Consider the following 18,748-nt stretch of genomic DNA (forward strand, 5'->3'; position numbering starts at 1 on the left):
TTCTTGGCACAGCGTCTTTTTAAAGCGGTACACCGCGTTCAGAATTCACATGGTTTGGCAACATAATCGTTTTACGTCCCAGCGAGTTGGCGGACTTCACGTCATGGATCATGTGACAGGCAAATAAATAAAGTGTGTCGTGGGTCCCAACACTACGATGGGTTAGTCTGGAAATCTGTAGAACTGGAAGCTTTTCTGTAGAGAGTCTTGTAGATTTTACTCAAACTGTCCTCAAATACTGCTCTGTGGGGTTTCCCCGTGTGCAGACTCGCTTTGTTAGTCCGGAACGTTCCGCTGTGTGAATGAGCGGAGGGATCTCCTGGTAGACGCCTAAGAAGAAACAGATGGAGGATGCGTACTCAGTTTTTCATAAACCCACAAAATGTTACGCGTTAACCCAAGGTCATGTCCAGAGCTGGGGGGGGGGGTATTCCAGAAAGCGGGTTTAGAGAAAACTCAGAGCAAGTAGTAAACCTCCTAATAGAAGAGCCCTATGGCTTCGTTATCCTAGCAAAACAAAGCCATAGGGCTCTTCTATTAGGAGGTTTACTACTAAACCCGCTTTCTGGAATACCTCCCTGTTCTGCCCCTGTGGCATGAATAAATAGTAAGGCCTTTTATGTGTTCATTTCACAAACTTGTCACCATTTATAGATTCGATCTTCCATTTTTATACTCAACAAGAGAGAAGTAATATAAAGCAAAGGTCAGTAGCCCGAGTCTGAGACTACACCCCACCTAGACGGAAGAATGAGGCATTAAATAAACTGACCTGTTCTGGTCTGTCCATAAAGCCGCGGTTAGCTGTAGATTAAAGGTCACGCCGTGTTTTGTGGAGTTTTTTGCTGTCTTTGCAGGTTGTAAAGCGGTAAAACAGGTGTGGGGTGTTTACCTGTCCTGAGAAACCAGGCTGTCGCACAGCGAGCCGTGACAGGAGAGCGCCGGCCCGGGCTCCGCGTCTTCTCCTTCTTCAATCTGTTCATCCTGAGCGCAAAAAAGAAAAAAAACAACAGCCATTCAATCTGCCTCTTCTCCCAGAACATCTTTATCCTCACTGGTTCCATATTCACTGTAATGATGTGAATTCTTTAAGAGAGGCTGATGTGAACTGTCAATGGCAGATTCACAGGTGCGCGTAAACTATATTGTACTTAATATCCTAACGCTGCATGCAGCTGCAGATTAGTCATGACTGTTTTGTTTTGTTTTTTAACCAAAGAAACTGTAGCATAACACACACACACGCATGCACATTTCCGACATGTAAACACATAACCCTGTCGTTTCCTATTCTGCGGTGAAATCAGTCAGTGTTGCGTTAAGGAAAAACACTGGCCGTCGTGGCTCCTATTAAGTGTTTGTCTAATATTCTTTAAATAAATCCTACTCGTTTTTCCTTTTGAGTTATGAGTGGATTACATATTTCTCTCCTTAAGCTGGGCTTCAGCCATGTAGTGTTTGGCTCCCCTGCTGGGTTTCAGAGGTACCTTTTTATCTCTCTCTCTCTCCCTCTCTCCCCCCTCTCTTTGTATAGGAAAGATGAGCTTATAAGAGGGGCTTTTTTTTTTTTCCTGGAGTCCTCCCTCCCACAGAACACAGTCTGTCTTTCATGCCACTGAGGATTTGGAGGGGCTTTAGAGTAATTAGTGAGATTTCGCTTTGCTTTTTGCCATCAGGATATTCTAGTAACGAAATGTGGGAGGCGAAGTGAGGTTTTTTTTGGGGGTTTTTTTAAGCAGAGCACCTGCCAGCCCCATACCTTTGACACATCATTTGTCGTAAGTCTACGAATTGAGATGAAATCTACGAGTGTTCACGTCGATTGATCACTGCATTGACGCTGTGTGGAGAACGCTAACTGAAGCATGTCCGTACACAGAAAAGGAGTGTTTCTCAATTTCCGACAATGAAGACTACGTAACAAAACAAAAAGCTTGGCTTCAAACGCTAAATTCATGGTCAAACGCGATTTCTCTCCCTATCCAATTTAAGCCTCGCGTGATGATAAACATGTAAAATTGATATGTTGATTGTTGTGAAAAGCGTATATGTTATATTAATATAAAGTAGGCTTGAGGGCAAAAAAAAACAAATGTTCTCACAGGCCAGATGTGGCCCACTAGCTGTGAATGAACAAATCCTGATGTAAATTATTACTTAATACAGACGGTCCAATTCACATACAAAGGAAAGCCTGCAGCGTGCGCTGTTGGTCTTTAGAATCTTCTCGACTCGTCTGTGAATCTCCTCGCAGTGAGATGGACTGGATCCATCGCTCTGAAACCTGGGGAACAAGCAGAGTAATGTCAGAGCTCAGAAGAATCCTGCCTGGAGGAGTAATCACTGTGTAATACCCTGTCTGTCCACTAGTCTGTGCTATGTCTCCTTGATAGAGAGAACAGCAGGAAAATAAGGACATCATCTAGCAAATCTGAAACCGAAAAAGTTCACAAAGTAAAATCACACATACACACACACACACACACACACTCGCATTTGCATTCACTTCTAATCCTATTATTAATGTTCAAATTATTCTTGTTCTATGGAACTAAATCTGCCACATCTACACACTTGGAGGCAGTTTATTATAATGCGAAAAGACCTGGTGACTAAATTAGATGCCAGACTAACACTAACACCTCAATGAGTCACTGCTTTCACAATTGCAAATGGTATTACACCATGAAATATGATACGACTCCGACCGAAGAGCAAAGTGTTGCTGATCTAGCTCCTTCTACGCCAAAAGAGGTCAATTCTAGACGACGTTCAGCCGTGGTCATACATCTTTTCTTTAAATGATTTTATTTCAAATGATAGGCAATGAAGAGAAAGCCTCACAAAAGATGTTTGAATAACCTGAGCACTTCTACCTTAAATAGGCTTTAGTGTCTCTTTTTTTTCCTTTCTTTCTTTCTTTCTTTTTTGCTACGTGTCCTTAGAGAGGGCAATTGTTTAGTGTGGAAGCCAGCCGCACGCCTGCAGGAGTGGATGGTTCTTAAGAATCTATCATTTCGGTCTCCATCAAAGACTTCCAAAAGACGTGCCTCTGCTCTTATTGTCTGAATCTACACAGCCAGCGGTAATCTCCAGCCCCGCGACTTTTGGCATGCTTTCCATTGAACGGGAAGTATCAAACATTTTCAACAATGTGCTCTCCAGTTTTAAATTGTCTATTGATTTGAATGTTTACTTGTGTGCTGAAAGGGACAAAAAAAAAAAAAAAAAAAAAAACAACAGAAGGAGTTAGAAAGACAAACAAACATTTACTGGTTTAGCTGGGCCGCTGCTGTTGAAATCAATGACAGAGGTCTCTCAGAATTTATGAAACTGTACGTTGGGTCAAATGCATTAGATCTCAGTGAAACGCAATCAATACCATTTCCCCTTGTTTTCTCACAGACGTTTTCGTTTTTTTTGTTTGTTTGTTTTTCCTTTCCCCTTTTAAGTAATGAACAAACATGACCAGACATTCCAGCGTGTAATTTGAAAAGGGGGGGGGGGCGACTAAATTCATCTTGTGTGTCATGTGTGATCAAAATATAGATTGGAGAAATGCAGTCTGCTGTATTTGCCTTTGATCTTATGGGGGGGGGGGTGTACGTTTAATCAATATCACATGATTGGACGTTCTTATAGGACGTGCCACGGGGCACCTCTTCTTTTGATTAACTGAGCTCATATCATTTTTCTCTCTGTCCTCTTATTTCCTCTCCTTTTGTTTAAAACAGCATATCAATACACAGATGCTACCAAAGGGAGCAGAACACCGCCCCCCCCCCCCCCCCGGCAGTCATAGCATATTTTACCTCAGAACATGTCATTTTCGACACGTCGGGTAAAACCGCTCTTTCAACAATGACGGGGCGCATAGTCAAAAGCAGCGGTTTGCAGCGATTTCTATATCATCAAAAGTATGATCGGAACATCTTTCCTCGTCACTCAGGTGTGAATACATGTGCATACATTACCCAGCTACATATTTCAAAAGAAACACTTTTACATATAAAAAGTATGAAATACAGAAAAATCTTTTTTTTTTTTTTTTTTTTAAAAATGATATGTGAACAGGCTACTTAGTTGTAGGCCATAGCTTAAAGGAAGTCATGTGACGGCCCTGTCTGCGTGGCGACGCCAGTGAGGAGTCCGACTCTCACCTCTCTCTGAGTGAGGAGCGTGTCAGGAGAGGACTCAGGCCTCTGGGTATACTGGACACAGGAGTGGAGTGCTCAGCAGGGACTCTGCAGCGAGGAGGACTACCTGGCCCTTCTCTGGACACCTCCCAAGGGGAGGCACCGTTCATTCTCAGTGAAGCGCCTCTTATCTGTGGAGGACAGGGAGTTAGAGCCGGCTGGTTCCAGTTCAGCCTTACGTAGCCCCACCCCCCCCACCCCTTGACCAGAGCGTGCCGCTCCTGTGCGTTCCGTCCAGTTTTCCAAACACACAAGCGAACAAACAAACTTGAATTCGTTGACTAGTTTCCTGGCCTATCCTCAGCCTCTTGTGCACTTTAAAAATTTCACTTACTCTTGTGGTCTTTGGCCTGTAACTGCCTTGAAGTGAAGGATCTAAAGAAAGAACAACGATTCATATATATGGACGACATTAAAATGTCAAAATCTGTTTTGTTTTTGTTGTTGTTGTTGTTGTTTTTTTTAAAAAGGCAAAAAAAGAAATGACCAACCATATTTTACATGACCATCTCCAAACGAGCCCCACACGGGCCAAATACACGAGAAACAAAAATCCAAATCCAAATAAAGGATGAAAAGTCAAATTGCCAAACCTGTGAGGTTAGCCGCGGAGCAGGCAGATCGGGAGCGTAGAGGGCTTTTCTTCGGAGGAGACGGAGAATGAAAGGCAGGTGACTCGATTAGCGAGGCACTTGGACTTTGGGGAACCTGCAAACACAAACGTAATCAGCTTAGTCACCTCTTAGAGGCAAATAATTCGCCAAAGCCACGTTTTAGCAGGTGAAGAGACACACAAACACCAATAAGCAATTGACATCGAGGGCAGTATTTATTTGACTGAATTTACCTTTCATTTCAATGTTAATCGCTTCAGAGAGAAGGTTAAACCGCAGAAGAAAGCTTTTAGAGCAGAGCTATGTACAACTTCTCCTAACTTCATTTCAGGTGCTTTTCTTGGCTGAACTTGTACAGACTTCAATTAAACGGCTGCCACTTCAATTAAACAGCAATATGATCACGCTCTGTAATGAAAGGAGTTATTTGCTTTTACACAAACAAGTGTGCGGACTTTAAACACACATTGATAATATATTCAGCGGGTTAATCTACGGCGATGGGAGAACTATTTGTTAATCATGCTTTGACTCTTAATTACGTGGGTTAATTGTAGCCCTAGGATTTTCATGTGAAAAGGTTCCCCCGTTTAAAGGCAGAACGTTGGAAAATGCCATGCTGATATCACAAGCAGATCCAAATCCCAGCTTTCATAACGTGACAGCTTTGATATTTACACCTCAGGACTCTGATGTTATTTCTCAAACGCTCAGACAGAAACAGGAGCGACCGCTTCTGCTTCCCGCTCGACTCGTGAAAGGTGGAGAGAGAGGGTCAGATCTACGTCAAATAATGAGAAAAGCAGCCTAAGAAAAAACGACAAGCGAAAGTTCTCATTGCGTACGAACCTTCGGCGCTGAAAAACAAAGAGATTATGTCACACGCTACTTTTGGTACGCTCATAACATTTTAGAGGGACAGAGACATTGCGGCGGTGCCTTAGGAACGAGTGATACACAGCTTGACCGCGTTGAATAAACGAAGAAATGACCGAAAATGAGTGTTACCGACCACAAAGGGGGGCTGGGGCATGGTTTCTTTCCGGAAGGCGTGTGGGCCGAGCCGGAGGTGGCTTAGGCGCTGCCTGGCGTCCTCCGACAGCTGGCACATTTGCCGGTGCGTGTACGGCGACGGCGACCGCGTCCGAGATGCCACGGTGGGTCTGGCGTAACTGCGGGGTGGCGACGGGCCCTCCTTGTTCGCCGCGGGTCCCGGACCGCTCTGCCCTCTCCCGGGTTTAACCGAAGACTAACAACGGAAGGAGAGAAATTAAATACAGAACTGACGGTATTTCAAGCAATGCCTCACAGTCTCCAATAAAAACACAAACCGTCTTGCATATAAACAGTTCTTTACGGCTCCCAACAAACAGCGGAGTACAACCCACGCTGGAGCGCAAATTGTGGTTCATTAACTCCTCTGAAACCACTTAACGTCTAACGACAAAACTCTTAGACAACATTCATCTAGAATTCCACGGATATCATCACACAACCTCCAAATCATTTCCAAGAGTTAAAACATATATCTAGCAGCTATGTAACATTTTAAAAGGATTCACTTTTGTATTTTCCTCATCTCTTGACGGACCAGACGAGACTATATACCCTGGAGCTTTGAGCGGTAGGCTGGCTATCTGAAACGATTCAGAGAATGACTCACATTTGCCCGTTGGCATTAGACTTGCTTCAACCCCTTTTCCTCAAATACATCCGGCATGAACCAGGGCCCCCTTGCTCCTGTATCACCTTCTGCCGGGAAACTACTTCAATAACTCTAATAGGGACTAACATAATTCTGACTTCCAATAACTGCGCTCCTGCGGGCAACGCTGGGGATAAATACGTTTTAAAAAATGTTAATTGCATTTGATGGCCAGTATCAGACTAATATGATAATGGTATTACATGGATGTAAAAACAAAGATTATTTAAATGCTAATTGGAACATCCTGCCACATTAACTCATTAAAAAAAAAGAAAAGGAAAAAAAAAGAAGCAGCAGCAGAAAGCATAAATCCTGATTGAGATTGCTATTTGAAGAGCACAGATTTAATGACATTAAAACTAAGTAGCTTTTTTTTTTTAATTCTTCTTTCTTCTTTTCTGTCTCTGTCTTTTTCTTTCTTTCTTTCTTTCTTTCTTTCTTTTCGCCCCTTCTGTTGGTTGAGACACAAAGAGGCCATTTGAAAGGAGAAGTTGCTCTTGTCTGATGTGATTAGTGTGCCTGGTGGTGTTGGTAATGGGTGATAAAGCAGGATGTCCTTGAAACAACAAAGCCAGCTCCACAAGTAGCTTATTAAACAAGAAACAAGCTCCGTTCAAACGCATGCAAAGCATGGAAAGAAAGCCTGTTTAAGAGAATCCCCTGTCAAGTCCAAAACCAGAGGACTTTAACATGAATACAGTGGAAAAAAGAAAATTAAATAAATACAAATGATGACCAAGGAGTCTGGCCACAAAAGTCGCTCTCCGGGAGCTTAAGAAGGTGAGCGCGACAGAGAACTGACTGAAAGACCTCGGGTTATCCTGAGGTAGAGGAGTTATAATAGACTTCTAAAAGGAGGGGGGAAAACCCCCCCCAAAAAACTCAACTTTTTCTCTGATTCGGGTTACTGAGCTTTCAGGAGCTAAAGCAGAAACAGTGGTATTACCAAGTCATTGTCTGCACTGATCCAACGCCTTTCCCTATGGGTTGGTAAAGAATGTCTGTACCTTCCTAAAGACCTGCTTCTCTGCTGGTAATCTCCATTTAAATAAACGGTCCGAACATCCTGTCCAATACAATGTGTGTAAATGTATTTTACAGGATTGTCTTTATGGACAATAACTATTTTTGGGGGGAAGGTGTCTTGAAGATAAAGAACAATGGGCCTCAAGACAATAATACCTTTTGGGCGATGGAGGCTTTTTAGGAAAATGGGTATGAAATCCAATGTCATGCAGCATATGTGTCACAAACTTTTTTTCTTTCTTTTCTTTTTTTTTTTTAAAGAGAATACATATAACAGAACCGCTTTCACTCTGTAAATCCGTTCCGAACCGTTAAACAACAGAGAACGGCGAGAGAAGACCTAAGATACGCTGAGGCGGAGAATGAAACTGAATCTTTTATGCACCGTTGTCCTGCGTTACCCTTCACATCAAAAAGGACGCGTACAAAGACCAAGAACCTGGGACACAAAAACTGATTGGCTGTTTGTTACTCAACACAAAAGTGAAGAAAGAGAGACGGGTCTCTGGGGCTGGATATCGTTCAACTGATCGAGTTCTTTGTAATTACCTTCAAAGGGAAAGCACAGCCTTAAACGGAAGGCTAAACTATAAGGACATCAATAGCTGACAGAAAACAAAGGCGATTTATAGTTGCACAAGATTAGATTGATTGATGGCGCCATTCTGAAGCAGTCGAGGAATAATTCCACTAATGTCCAACAATAGCCACTTTGACAGACAATGATGATTTACCTGTAAACATAATCAATCATTCGTCTTTGTGTTGTAAATAAATAAAAGTCACCTATAGATCTTGTCAATTAAATTATTGCGAGACCTACTGTTTCTGTGTTTTTATGAGGGTTTGTTTTTGTTTGTTTGTTTTTTAGGTTTTTGGACAGACAACAAAATTGTAAAACAAAAGAAGAGTTTTAAAATGGAATATAATTGTGATGATGCAGTCCAGAGAGACAGGTGCGGATGCATAAACCAAAATTGCTTCAAATTGCTGCCCCTGAAACACCGCTAGTTTGAAATCCCTGCACACATACACATGCCTTCCTAATATCAACACTTTTCTCAAATCGATTTTTATTTTTATTTATTTATTTTTTTTAAACAAAATACTCAAAAAGGGTCAGTCACAGCCAGGTGAAGACCTGACACCCTCTAAAACCAGATTCTTAATTGGGGGAATGTAATTAAATAAGCCGTTAATAGCAACCTAGGGGGCCGGTCTGTTATGTTCCTGTCAGATATTAGTATGTGTACCATTCACTGCTGCACAAGTACAATTCATTATAAACTGACTGAGAAAAAAATAAAACGACTTTCTACTTACGGAGACGGTCGCCTGGCTATCTTTCACATCGCACTCCTCGATGATGGAAGTGGTGGAGAATTCCACTTTAGGCGAAATCCCCTACGGGAGTGAAGGCGACAACAAAACAACCTCCGAAAACGTGAAGTGAGATGAAAAGACACAGGGCAATGGGAAGGCAGTCACATCCCTGGCAGATCAATTTGCTGAAAAACAATCTACATCCTTTAGTAAATAAGAGTAAAATGGAGATGGCTTTTAAGATACATCAGAGATATGAGATTGAGACCTGGACATACGGGAAAAGAGATGGATCTCTTCATCAGCATCTCTCTCTCTGGACTTGGAGCTTTGGGTGTCAGTCTTGGGCCTGGATACAGAAACTCCCGAGTGCTCTCTTCGATCGTAGCCAAAATATCCCCTTCTGCAGACATACACAACAGAGACAAGTACATTGGTCTGTTGGACTCATGTGAAAATAATCTTGAGTTTGAACACAACGTAGCAAAATCTAGTAGAGCGCACTTTATAAAAATTTATTCACTCATTCATGCATTCATTCATTTATTTATTCATGTGCTCTCGGTGAACTACACAAACGGACGAATCATTAAATTTACTTTAAGATCACACGCATTAAGCCTGATTCATTCAAGGGGTCGTCAACATTTGTAACGAGGGCGAGAGTTAACTCTGAGAATGAACTCTGGAAGGAGGGTGATAACATACTGACAGAATTAACTCTGAGAATTAACACTTTTGAATTTTTTGGACTGAGCAAAAACTAAGCAGTACAAATGCAATCTGGCGAAGATAAACGGCTTACCTGGGGGAACAAGCTGAATAAGCTCAAAATATGTTGCGTCATCTAAAAAGGGAGAGCATATAGATTAGGCTACAAGTGTGAGTTCCCTCATTCCTCATCTCATTATCATTCCTCTACATCATTTCCCTTCCAAGCCACGTTAAAAAAAAAATAGAATGGCACTTGAGAAATATCCAGAAATCTGAGAAGACAATGCACGCTGATAATAGTACAACGAGAATAAAAAAAAATCAGTCTGCAATTCAAATTCAGTTCATCTTTAATCAAATGAACGGTGCATGCTGTTGTAAATATTTCAGCGGACATATCAAAATGAACTTCATTCTTTATAACTTGAGGTGGTTTTGCAGAGATCTCTTACTCTCCAGAAGGTCGGCTACGTCGCCGGGGTCGAACACTCCCCTGAAGGTCTAGCACGGACAGACAGAAAAACAGGCCTCAGAACATACCGAGCAGTGATTACCACGGAAACAGTCACACCTGACCAATCCGTAGAGTAACGCAGACATCATTAAGAGATAGGCACCCTTAGCGTTTCAAAATGGATTTTACTGAACATAATTTCTACTTTTTATGTTTATGTATGTATGTACAACAGTTATTCCTGATTATTCTTGTTAAAGGGTCCAAAAGTCCAGTGCTGGAAGAGAGTAAAAGTGTCTGGTCTAGCATTGGGGTTTGTCTGGTATAAATAAGGTTCTGTTTTTAGGCTTTGGCTGTCCAAGACTGGACCTGGGAACCAAGGTGATCATTTCTTTGAAACCCTACCTTCACAAACACCATTTTTTCATGCAACAGCAGAGGAAAAACAGGAGGGACACATTTAGTCTTGTGGTACTGTCCCAATATACGGGCACTCAGGTAAACGTCCTCTTGTGCCAGCAACACCGCTCCGGGACATGTGATCTACAGAAAAAAGAAAAGAAAAAGAAATCTACCACGCGATGCTACATTGGCCCGCATCCACCCCACACTCTTAGAGATAGAGATGGAGAGAGGGAGAGACAGACAGACAGAGAGAGAGAGAGAGAGAGAGAGAGAGAGAGACCCCTTGAACTAGTTTGAACAGAAAGGCACTGCACACGGGCCAGGCTTCCATCACCAGTACTACCAAAATATCAATTTTAGTTCGATCTTCATGGGAGAGAACACCAGTAACTCCACTGATACAGTTAAGAAAACAAATGCTAACTTCCGAATTCCTGCTTGCTACTTGTTGCTACAAACATGTTAGCTTGTTAGAGCATTTAGCCTGCAAGCGACAAGCCGTGTCTACCGAAACAGTTTTTATAGAGCAAATTGAATTTATAGTTACGTCAGCATACTTACAGCACGGATTTCTAATTCTACGGTACATTTTAAAGCTTTTTGTTGCATTTTAGAAGTTAACGGCTTCTTGGGCGGTGTCAATCCGCCCATGTTTAAAATCCGTTGTCATAGCTGCCGTCAACGCTACAACTTGAAAGAGGAAATGAATGAAAAGTCACGTGATCCCGTGGCTCAAGAAATTAGAAATCACTGTACTCTACCGGCATGGTAGACGATGTGTTGCGCCTTGCGGTGTTCCTTCTAGAGCATTACTAAAAAAAAATCATCTGCTTTACTCTAGTGCTACATTTTGTACTCTCAAGTATCCGTGTACCCAGTGCCCAAGGATATAGTCATTTAAGTGATGCTTCAGCACATTATGTATTGAAGTTTTTGTGTTCTAACACGTCCACACTAGATGAACAGCGGAACACTATCTAAACAAAGTTGGACAGTGAATCTTAAGTTATCTGATAAGTAGTTTTGTGCAGTAACGAACAATGCTGTGGCTTTGGTGCCATTCTATTTATCGCATGGATAATACGCAGACGCGAAGAGGTATGATGAATAATTGATATGAACAAGGAACACAAGTAAAAGACATGTTACATGACAATGTTAAGAAAGAACAAATGTATTAACAATTTATGATACCCCAAGGCAGGCATTACAGCAGATAATTAATATGTAACTTCTAGTCTAGTGAGGTAAAGACAGAAAAGAACAAAAGAGCTTGAAATGGGGAAAATGACACCCACGTATGGTACGGACGCTTTCTGTGTTTATGGACGCTTTTGAGTGTGACAATTCCATTACCTGTGTGTGTGTGTGTGTGTAGATGGATGTCCCTTCTCGTTCACATTAGCTCTCTCCATCTTCTCGTCTACCACGTGAAATGTGAAAGTCATTTGTTTATGCTGTTGCTGACAGATTGCCTCACTTATTCCAAATGACTGGCCCGAAAAATACACGCTGTTCTCCATGCCACTCTTGACTGATAGCCTGTACCGATCTCAGCCCGCCCTCCTTTTAAAAAACACAGTTTTATTTTTCCGCGTAAGCTGTATACATGTTTTATACAATGGCCGCGAAAGAAGCTGATGCCGAGAAAAGGAAGTGTATGATTTTAATATCTGTGGTATGAAGAGAAAAAAAATGATTGACAGTAGTAATGTGTGGTCATTTTTGGGTATAATACAATTCAGTTGTTTTTTTTAAGAGCACAGCAAAAGTATTCTTAAAGACATTCACTCCACTCAGTTACATGCGTGAAATACAAAAAAAAAAAAAACCAAAAGACAGTAAAAACGGAAATAAATACATAAAACCAAAATATAATATGCAGAGTCAAAGCATGAGTCAAACACAGTTCTGAGTGTCTTCAAAAACAAGGCAATGGAGAGAACAATCAATATTTTAATGAAAAAAAAAAAAAAGGTTACAAATACAACTAAGCACATATGTCTAAAAGGCTGCTTCTAATTTATGCGTCAATTTTACATGTTCAAATTCGGACAGAAACTAAGTGATATGTAACCTGTCGGTGCTGACATAAAAAAACGCAGCTTGCTTGCCCCCCCCCCCCCCCCCCCCCCGAACAAGAACAAGTCTTTTTTGCTTGCAGGGTCCATTTCCAATCTCCTGTGGCAGCTCCAGGTGTGTTTATGAGAAAGCAGAGTTATTCTGTGCTCAGAGAGCTGTAACATTTGCTGAGGCTAAGGTCTAATAGTCTCTTATGGTATGGCTCCTTCTGTCTGTTTTCTCTCCATCCTGCTTCTTCCCCGTGCCAACATGGTTCCCCTGGCGACCGGCGGATAATGCATCCAAACTGCTGATTTAAACAAGACATTTTTCATTGCAAAAAAAAAAAAAAAAAGCCAGAAACAGACAAAGAGAGTAAGGTCTAATGTCCATACATAACTGTATTGCTGAAGATTCATACCATACCTGTTCATTTGCCCTGTAGGTTTGCTGTCGTCGATCAAATTGTTCAGTTTGTAGTAATCCAGAAAAGTCCGGGCAACATTTCTGCCCAGTTTCATGTCTGAGAAAAATGTGTTAAAGGCCTTACCTCCAAAATGCACCGCCTGGTCGTGAAACGCTTCATAAATGCCGCGAGCACCTTGTACATAGACTACATTTACACTAACAGTCAAACATCTCAATTGAAATTCCTTTCTGAAATCAAATTAATTTACCATACAGCCTTTTATACAGAAATCTCCACCACTGTCACAACCACACAATTAAGAAAAAATCTGTGCCGTCTTGACATTTAAAATTCTGAAAGCCGCTGGGCCTCCTTTACAGACGGCTTTTGTGTTTCTTTTCTTTTTTTGTTTTTTTTTTGGCTCTGACACCGGCTAAGCAATATTGTTGTGCCCCAGAGACGCAGCCACGGGTACAATGTGTAATCCCACAGGGACTTTAAATCTCTGCTCCGACGCGTTGCTATTAATTGAAAAAAATAAAATAAAATAAATAAATAAAAGCCCAGTTCTCTCTCTCTCTCTCTCTCTCTCTCTCTCTCCAGAACCAACAACAGTACTATTTGCAGTAAATAAACTGGCCGATACACAGCAGAGAAATGCGAAGAGTAAATAACCAGGACACAACAGTCTGTTCTTTTTGCTCTAAGTGAGGGTAAATCAACTACATTTCAGTCTAGTCAGCCACCCACCCCCCCCACCCCCCCAAAACAGTTACTTACAACCAGACCTTTTAAATTCATATGTTCACAACTGACAACCCCCCCCCGCCCCACCCCTCAGAAACCAATGTTATGCTGCTACATCAATAACTCGACTCAACACGGTCATAAAACAGTATGACTTTTTCACAATACTACAGCAGACGTCAGTCTGTTGTTCTTAGAAACACAACTCAGAAATACCAAACGCTTCATTCTAAACACAGACGGCATGAATCGCAGGAAAATTCACGTGACCAAAACTCTGACTTTACCTATTTCTTACTGTATATATTCAGACTACGAATACATAGTCTGAACGACAACTACGAATACTAAAAACACCATCATTACTAGACAGTGCTATGGCTATCTTTCGTTCATAGTTGATGGAACACCTCTTTTTTGGTGGACGGACCAAGATGATGAATGGATACAGAGATTTAATCGTTCATCTTTGGTTGTCAGTTCCTTGTTGATGTTCAGATATGACCTGTCTGAGTGTCAGAGCCTTGTGATTGAAACAAGAGCCCCAGAAGAAATACAAGGAAGAAAGTGATTCAGTCGTTTTTTATTTTTATTCTTCCAATTTCTCCCAACAGTCAAAAACGGCTCGGGACACATAAATCCGAAGAGTGTAGGAGAAATCCTATTATCCAAAAGCTGTTAACCCATAAACAATCCATCCTTGATGTGAATGGAGTGTCTAGTGTATGGCCATGTTTTCCTGTCATGCCATCACACACACACACACGCACGCACACATACATACACATTCACACACACATTCACATATACACATGCATACATACACACGCACGCACACACACGCACACACACACACATATATTTCCCAAAATCTAAAAAAATGAGTACTAATAAAAATCAAACAAACCAAAAAAAAAAAAAAAAAGAACTTGATGACCTTGTTTAGCAGTAAGGACATTGAGGCTGTTGGTAATTTACTCCATTGTGGCTCAGAGTGCCAGCAACTCTCTCATCACTCTCTCTCTCTCTTCCCGCTCTCATCTCTCTCTCTCATCCCTCTCTCTCTCTCATCCCTCTCTCCCTCTCTCATCCCTCTCTCCCTCTCTCTTTCTCTCTGCATCCTCTCCAGTCACCTCAGCTTGCGAATGTGGAGTCACTGTGGGCCTCCATCTTTCACCCAGCAGGATGATGGGAAGTCTCTCTACGGTTCCAGCGCCTGTTTTTACACCCCATCTGGCTGAGTTGCAACCTCTGCATCACTCCAAAAAACAAAGTTATTTTTGGCTGCCCGAGGACAGGCCAAGGTTCACTTTGAAAGGATAGGACGTGGTATGATGTAATATGCCGTACAAGTTTCTATCATGTTTTTTTTGTCATGAGTTCTGCTAAGTACTTTTTTGGCAAAAAATTGACTTTGAGTTTACCCAGTTTATAACAGCACGTTTAAGAGTATTTTTCGATACTTAAATTTGTTATAGTCATCATCATCATCATCATCATCATCAGATTTTTGCTGTCTGGACCTTATACACTTTATTTATCCTTGAATCCTTTGCTCTGACCTCAGAAAAAGTTTCGCTTTTCCCCTTGATCAACAGAAGCCCGGCCAGCAAGTGTTGCGATCTCTGGGCAATGACAGAAATAGCCCGGGAGCGTGCAGAGTGCAGATGGCCTCTCAGCTTGTGATGTCACACTGCACATCTATTACAGGAAGTTGGTGATGGACGGCCCGATTCTGAAGGAGAAGACTTCATCTGCATCACAGCTGCAATCGGGACTCTCCGGCCCCTCTGATTGGCTATTGGCCACACTCCAAGTGCATCCAAAGCCGTTGGAATGGGCCAGAACCGGCAGGAAAACGAGCGACGCTGCCAAACGCAACGGCCCGATGACCGCCGAGGGCGGAAATTTCCAAAACATCGGCTCCCCTTCGGGCCGGGGGGCATGAGGTGTTGCATAATCACAGGGCGTGAAGGGCAGGGACTCACTCGCTCATAAAAGCACCGAGTCAAACGCCACCAGGGTTTTCTCGAGCGTGAATAAGCACCTTTCCTCGTGGAAGAACGTCATCTACCGTCTTCTCTCTCTCTCTCTCTCTCTCTGACTTCTGGATGACAGTTTGAAACATCTCCTTCTAAAACAGACCATTGCTTCTCTGATGATCATCTAGAGAACATTAGCAGCAGTCAGTTAGTTGAAGTTTCTTTTCCTTTTATTTATTTATTTATTTATTTTTCCGGCAGCGCAGTCTATAACTTCATTAAAATGCCAGCGTCAAAGCACAGCTCATGAGCCTGTGGTTTCTTACTGTTTTATTTGGGCAAGGGCCTGAGGGGAAGACTGTCATCCATAAAAAAGAACAGCTGGAGAACAATTTACCACAGCAGTTAAGAGTCCATCTTTAAGTCACTAGAGTCACATCAAAAGGGATGAAGCTAGTACAGTAGGACGAGGGCTTTTGCCTGAAAAAACGTTTAGTGGCCTTTCTGTCATTGGCGCGTGAACGGTTTTAATATCGCGTGCGCACGCGCTCGCTGGATCGATAGCCGGCTTTGTCGAGACTCAAGGACGTGGCACCGCGGGGGCTGATGAGATGATGAGACAAGAGGGAAATGGACGTTTCAGCGGCTCGACAAATGATTTGTTTACCAGCCTGTTTATCCGGGGCCCCCGTCACAAGCTTGCGCCCAAAACAAGACAGACGGACAATGATGCCCCAATGACAGAGGAACAAGGCAACGCGGTCTGAAGACGACCATTCGCTAACAAGCACACAAATTAGGGACATCAGCGCCGTCAATAGCATCAACTGACAGGTCCTGTCACCAGGGTGTCACAGAGAGCCAATTAACAATGCTAATTAAAACAGTAAACACAAGCGCACAAAGGGAGTATGCCTTTTCCCCTGCAGCATGAGATCCCGCTGAAGGACCTTGCGTCACCTTCTTACAGGACGTATAAAAAACCGGCTGATGCTGGAGGCCAGAGACCATCTAGATCCTTCTGAAATATTAGTTTTACCATGAGTTAGGCAACGATAGCTCCTGATACTAATATTATCATGCCGTACATACAAGCGTAGGAAAGCGTTAACACTTGCATAGCCATTTGCGCAAAAACAAGCTTACACGCACACACGCTCAAGTACACTCCAGAGTATACACTGAAGAATCAACACACACATGTACACATGCACGCACGCACACACACACACACACACACACAAACACACACTCGTACACACCACCACTACCATTTTCCCATCAGAGAGAGGTGTGTAGTAGTGTTAATAGGCTGAGGATGGCCATGGGCAGTGGAGATAAGGAGCTGAGATGAGTCCTCATCTCTGAAGTGTTCAGTCTGAGAGCTGGAGTCGTGTCAGAGGTGAAGGGGATTGGACGGCACACACATACACACAATCATGTCCATTTCGTGCCAGAAAGCTCTTTAAGGCTGGAACACAGCCATATCTGATGACCTCTCTCTGAGAGCAATCTGCTCCATAGCCGGTCGCAGACTGACGGGAGAGAAACTTCAGCGCTCACTTTAGGAACAGTTACGCCGCATTTAAAGTTTCCCCCAGCTAAGTTTGGCGCACAAAACAACTTCAAAACTTACATTCAATCAATGTGCATTACACCTAGATAGGTTTTAATCAAAGTGATTCCATAAATTACACAATATCTTTTAAAACACATTAACTCATCAACTTATGGCAAACTAAAACTGGCTTGCAGTTTATAATTTAGCTTGCTTCTTTCGTTGTTCTCAAATGAACTGTTGAGCTCAATAAAGTTTTGCGACCGTCTTCTACAATTTCACAAAGCTTTTTAGCGTGCCTTGCCGTACTTTTACGCGTGCCAGTCAGGCGTCGCCTTCCAACTGACCTATCAGAACGCAGACAGCTGTCAGCGCGTTTAGATTAGTGCGTTCAAATAGCATCCAGTCAGTAGGAGCTTGGCAGGAGCTATACAGCTCTCCGATCCTAACGTTTTGCGCTAGCTCTATCAATTTATATGTACAAGGGGCCACCGTCAGGACAGCGCAACACTTTAAGCCAGGCGATTCCAAAGCGAGACTTTGACAACACAGCCGTGCTTGATTGAGTGAGACTTTTATAGCTCGGCCCCGGGGATAATGGGTCTTTTGAGTAGACGTCTGAGGCCTAAAGGACGGGAGAAAATGGCACGCAGCCGGAACATGGAGCTGTCTTTCTTCAGCAAAGCCTGGAGATGCTGCAGACTTGTTAACTTGACATCGGATAAAGGGCAGCATATCTTGGCAACGGCCAATCGCATGACAGCTAACACAACAACAGCCGCCGCCCAGTCGAGAGCAAAAAAAAAAACAAAACATGCAATCTCCATTCTGAACAAACTCTGAAACAAGCAGAGGAGAAACTTTTCCTTTTTTTTTTTTTGCTGAGGAGAAGCAGAAAATAGGAGAAGGATGAGGAGGAGGAGGAAGGGAGGAAGGAGTTTAGAGACGATAAGGAGTGATTTGAAAGTCAGAGGAACTCTTTCCATCAATGCGTCAAGCTGAGTTTTGAACAAGCTCCCAGTTTTTCACCGCCCTAACCTGTTCTACCCGACTAATGATGTTCTGTCATCAAAGTTTGTTTCTCACATTTTAAAAAAGTTGGAGGAAAGAAGCACTGAAAAATGAGAGCCGAGCTCTTGATAGAAGATATTGTCTGGAGGGGTGCATATTAAGCATCTGTTTGGTAGTTAAAATGTGGAAGTATGCGGAAATAAGACAGTAAATTGCGCCTGTTCGAGGAGAACCAAATCGGCAGAGTGCCGGGGAGCTGTATTATAACTGTAGAAAGATATTACAAGAGCGCGCCTCGCTAAATTGGTCTTTTCTTGTGTGTCCGTCTGTTCTGAACATTTAGGAGGGTTGAACATTTCAACTCATTTACAGTATTTTTGACGGGCACATCAGTCTGAGCAAAAGGTCATTTTAAATCTCTCTCAATACTGACAATTTGAATTCATAAAAAGAACCGTAACCGTATGCAACAGATACTGAATACTAGATTTACCCCGGGTTATCCTTAACGTTACGACTCCTCGGGGAAGAACTTGCCGA

General features: G+C 42.5%; 2 protein-coding genes across 2 annotated transcripts in view; both read right to left on the reverse strand.

Moving 5' to 3' along the window:
- Positions 1–152: 152 nt before the first annotated feature.
- spata6 (spermatogenesis associated 6) lies at positions 153–11,091 on the reverse strand. Its single transcript, XM_030784353.1, has 14 exons — positions 11,002–11,091; positions 10,441–10,578; positions 10,034–10,082; positions 9,673–9,714; positions 9,146–9,270; positions 8,868–8,948; positions 7,999–8,005; positions 7,914–7,918; positions 5,823–6,059; positions 4,785–4,904; positions 4,161–4,327; positions 2,185–2,284; positions 893–984; positions 153–330 (listed from the first exon to the last, which is right to left on the reverse strand). The coding sequence occupies exons 1-14, from the start codon at positions 11,089–11,091 to the stop codon at positions 153–155; spliced, it is 1,431 nt and encodes a 476-aa protein (XP_030640213.1).
- A 1,611-nt stretch (positions 11,092–12,702) lies between these two features.
- The window catches only part of agbl4 (AGBL carboxypeptidase 4), a 229,629-nt gene continuing 223,583 nt past the window's right edge, over positions 12,703–18,748 (reverse strand). Inside the window, exons 12-13 of the mRNA XM_030783890.1 lie at positions 12,928–13,024; positions 12,703–12,808 (exon numbers count right to left, since the gene is read on the reverse strand). Coding sequence (XP_030639750.1) covers positions 12,703–12,808; positions 12,928–13,024 — 203 coding nt within the window. The remainder of the gene's footprint in view (positions 12,809–12,927; positions 13,025–18,748) is intronic.

The sequence above is a fragment of the Chanos chanos genome, chromosome 9, assembly GCF_902362185.1.
Source record: "Chanos chanos chromosome 9, fChaCha1.1, whole genome shotgun sequence".
In the NCBI taxonomy this organism is placed as follows: Eukaryota; Metazoa; Chordata; class Actinopteri; order Gonorynchiformes; family Chanidae; genus Chanos; species Chanos chanos.

Bases quoted from the DNA above. Each gene is read 5' to 3' on its own strand.
- spata6 (XM_030784353.1), bottom strand. From the start codon at position 11,091: ATGGGCGGATTGACACCGCCCAAGAAGCCGTTAACTTCTAAAATGCAA. The intron at 8,949-9,145 runs GTATGTCCAGGT...TCACTCCCGTAG, and splicing joins AGAGATCCATCTCTTTTCCC to GGGATTTCGCCTAAAGTGGA. The intron at 2,285-4,160 runs GTGAGAGTCGGA...CTTGTTCCCCAG, and splicing joins CGCTCCTCACTCAGAGAGAG to GTTTCAGAGCGATGGATCCA.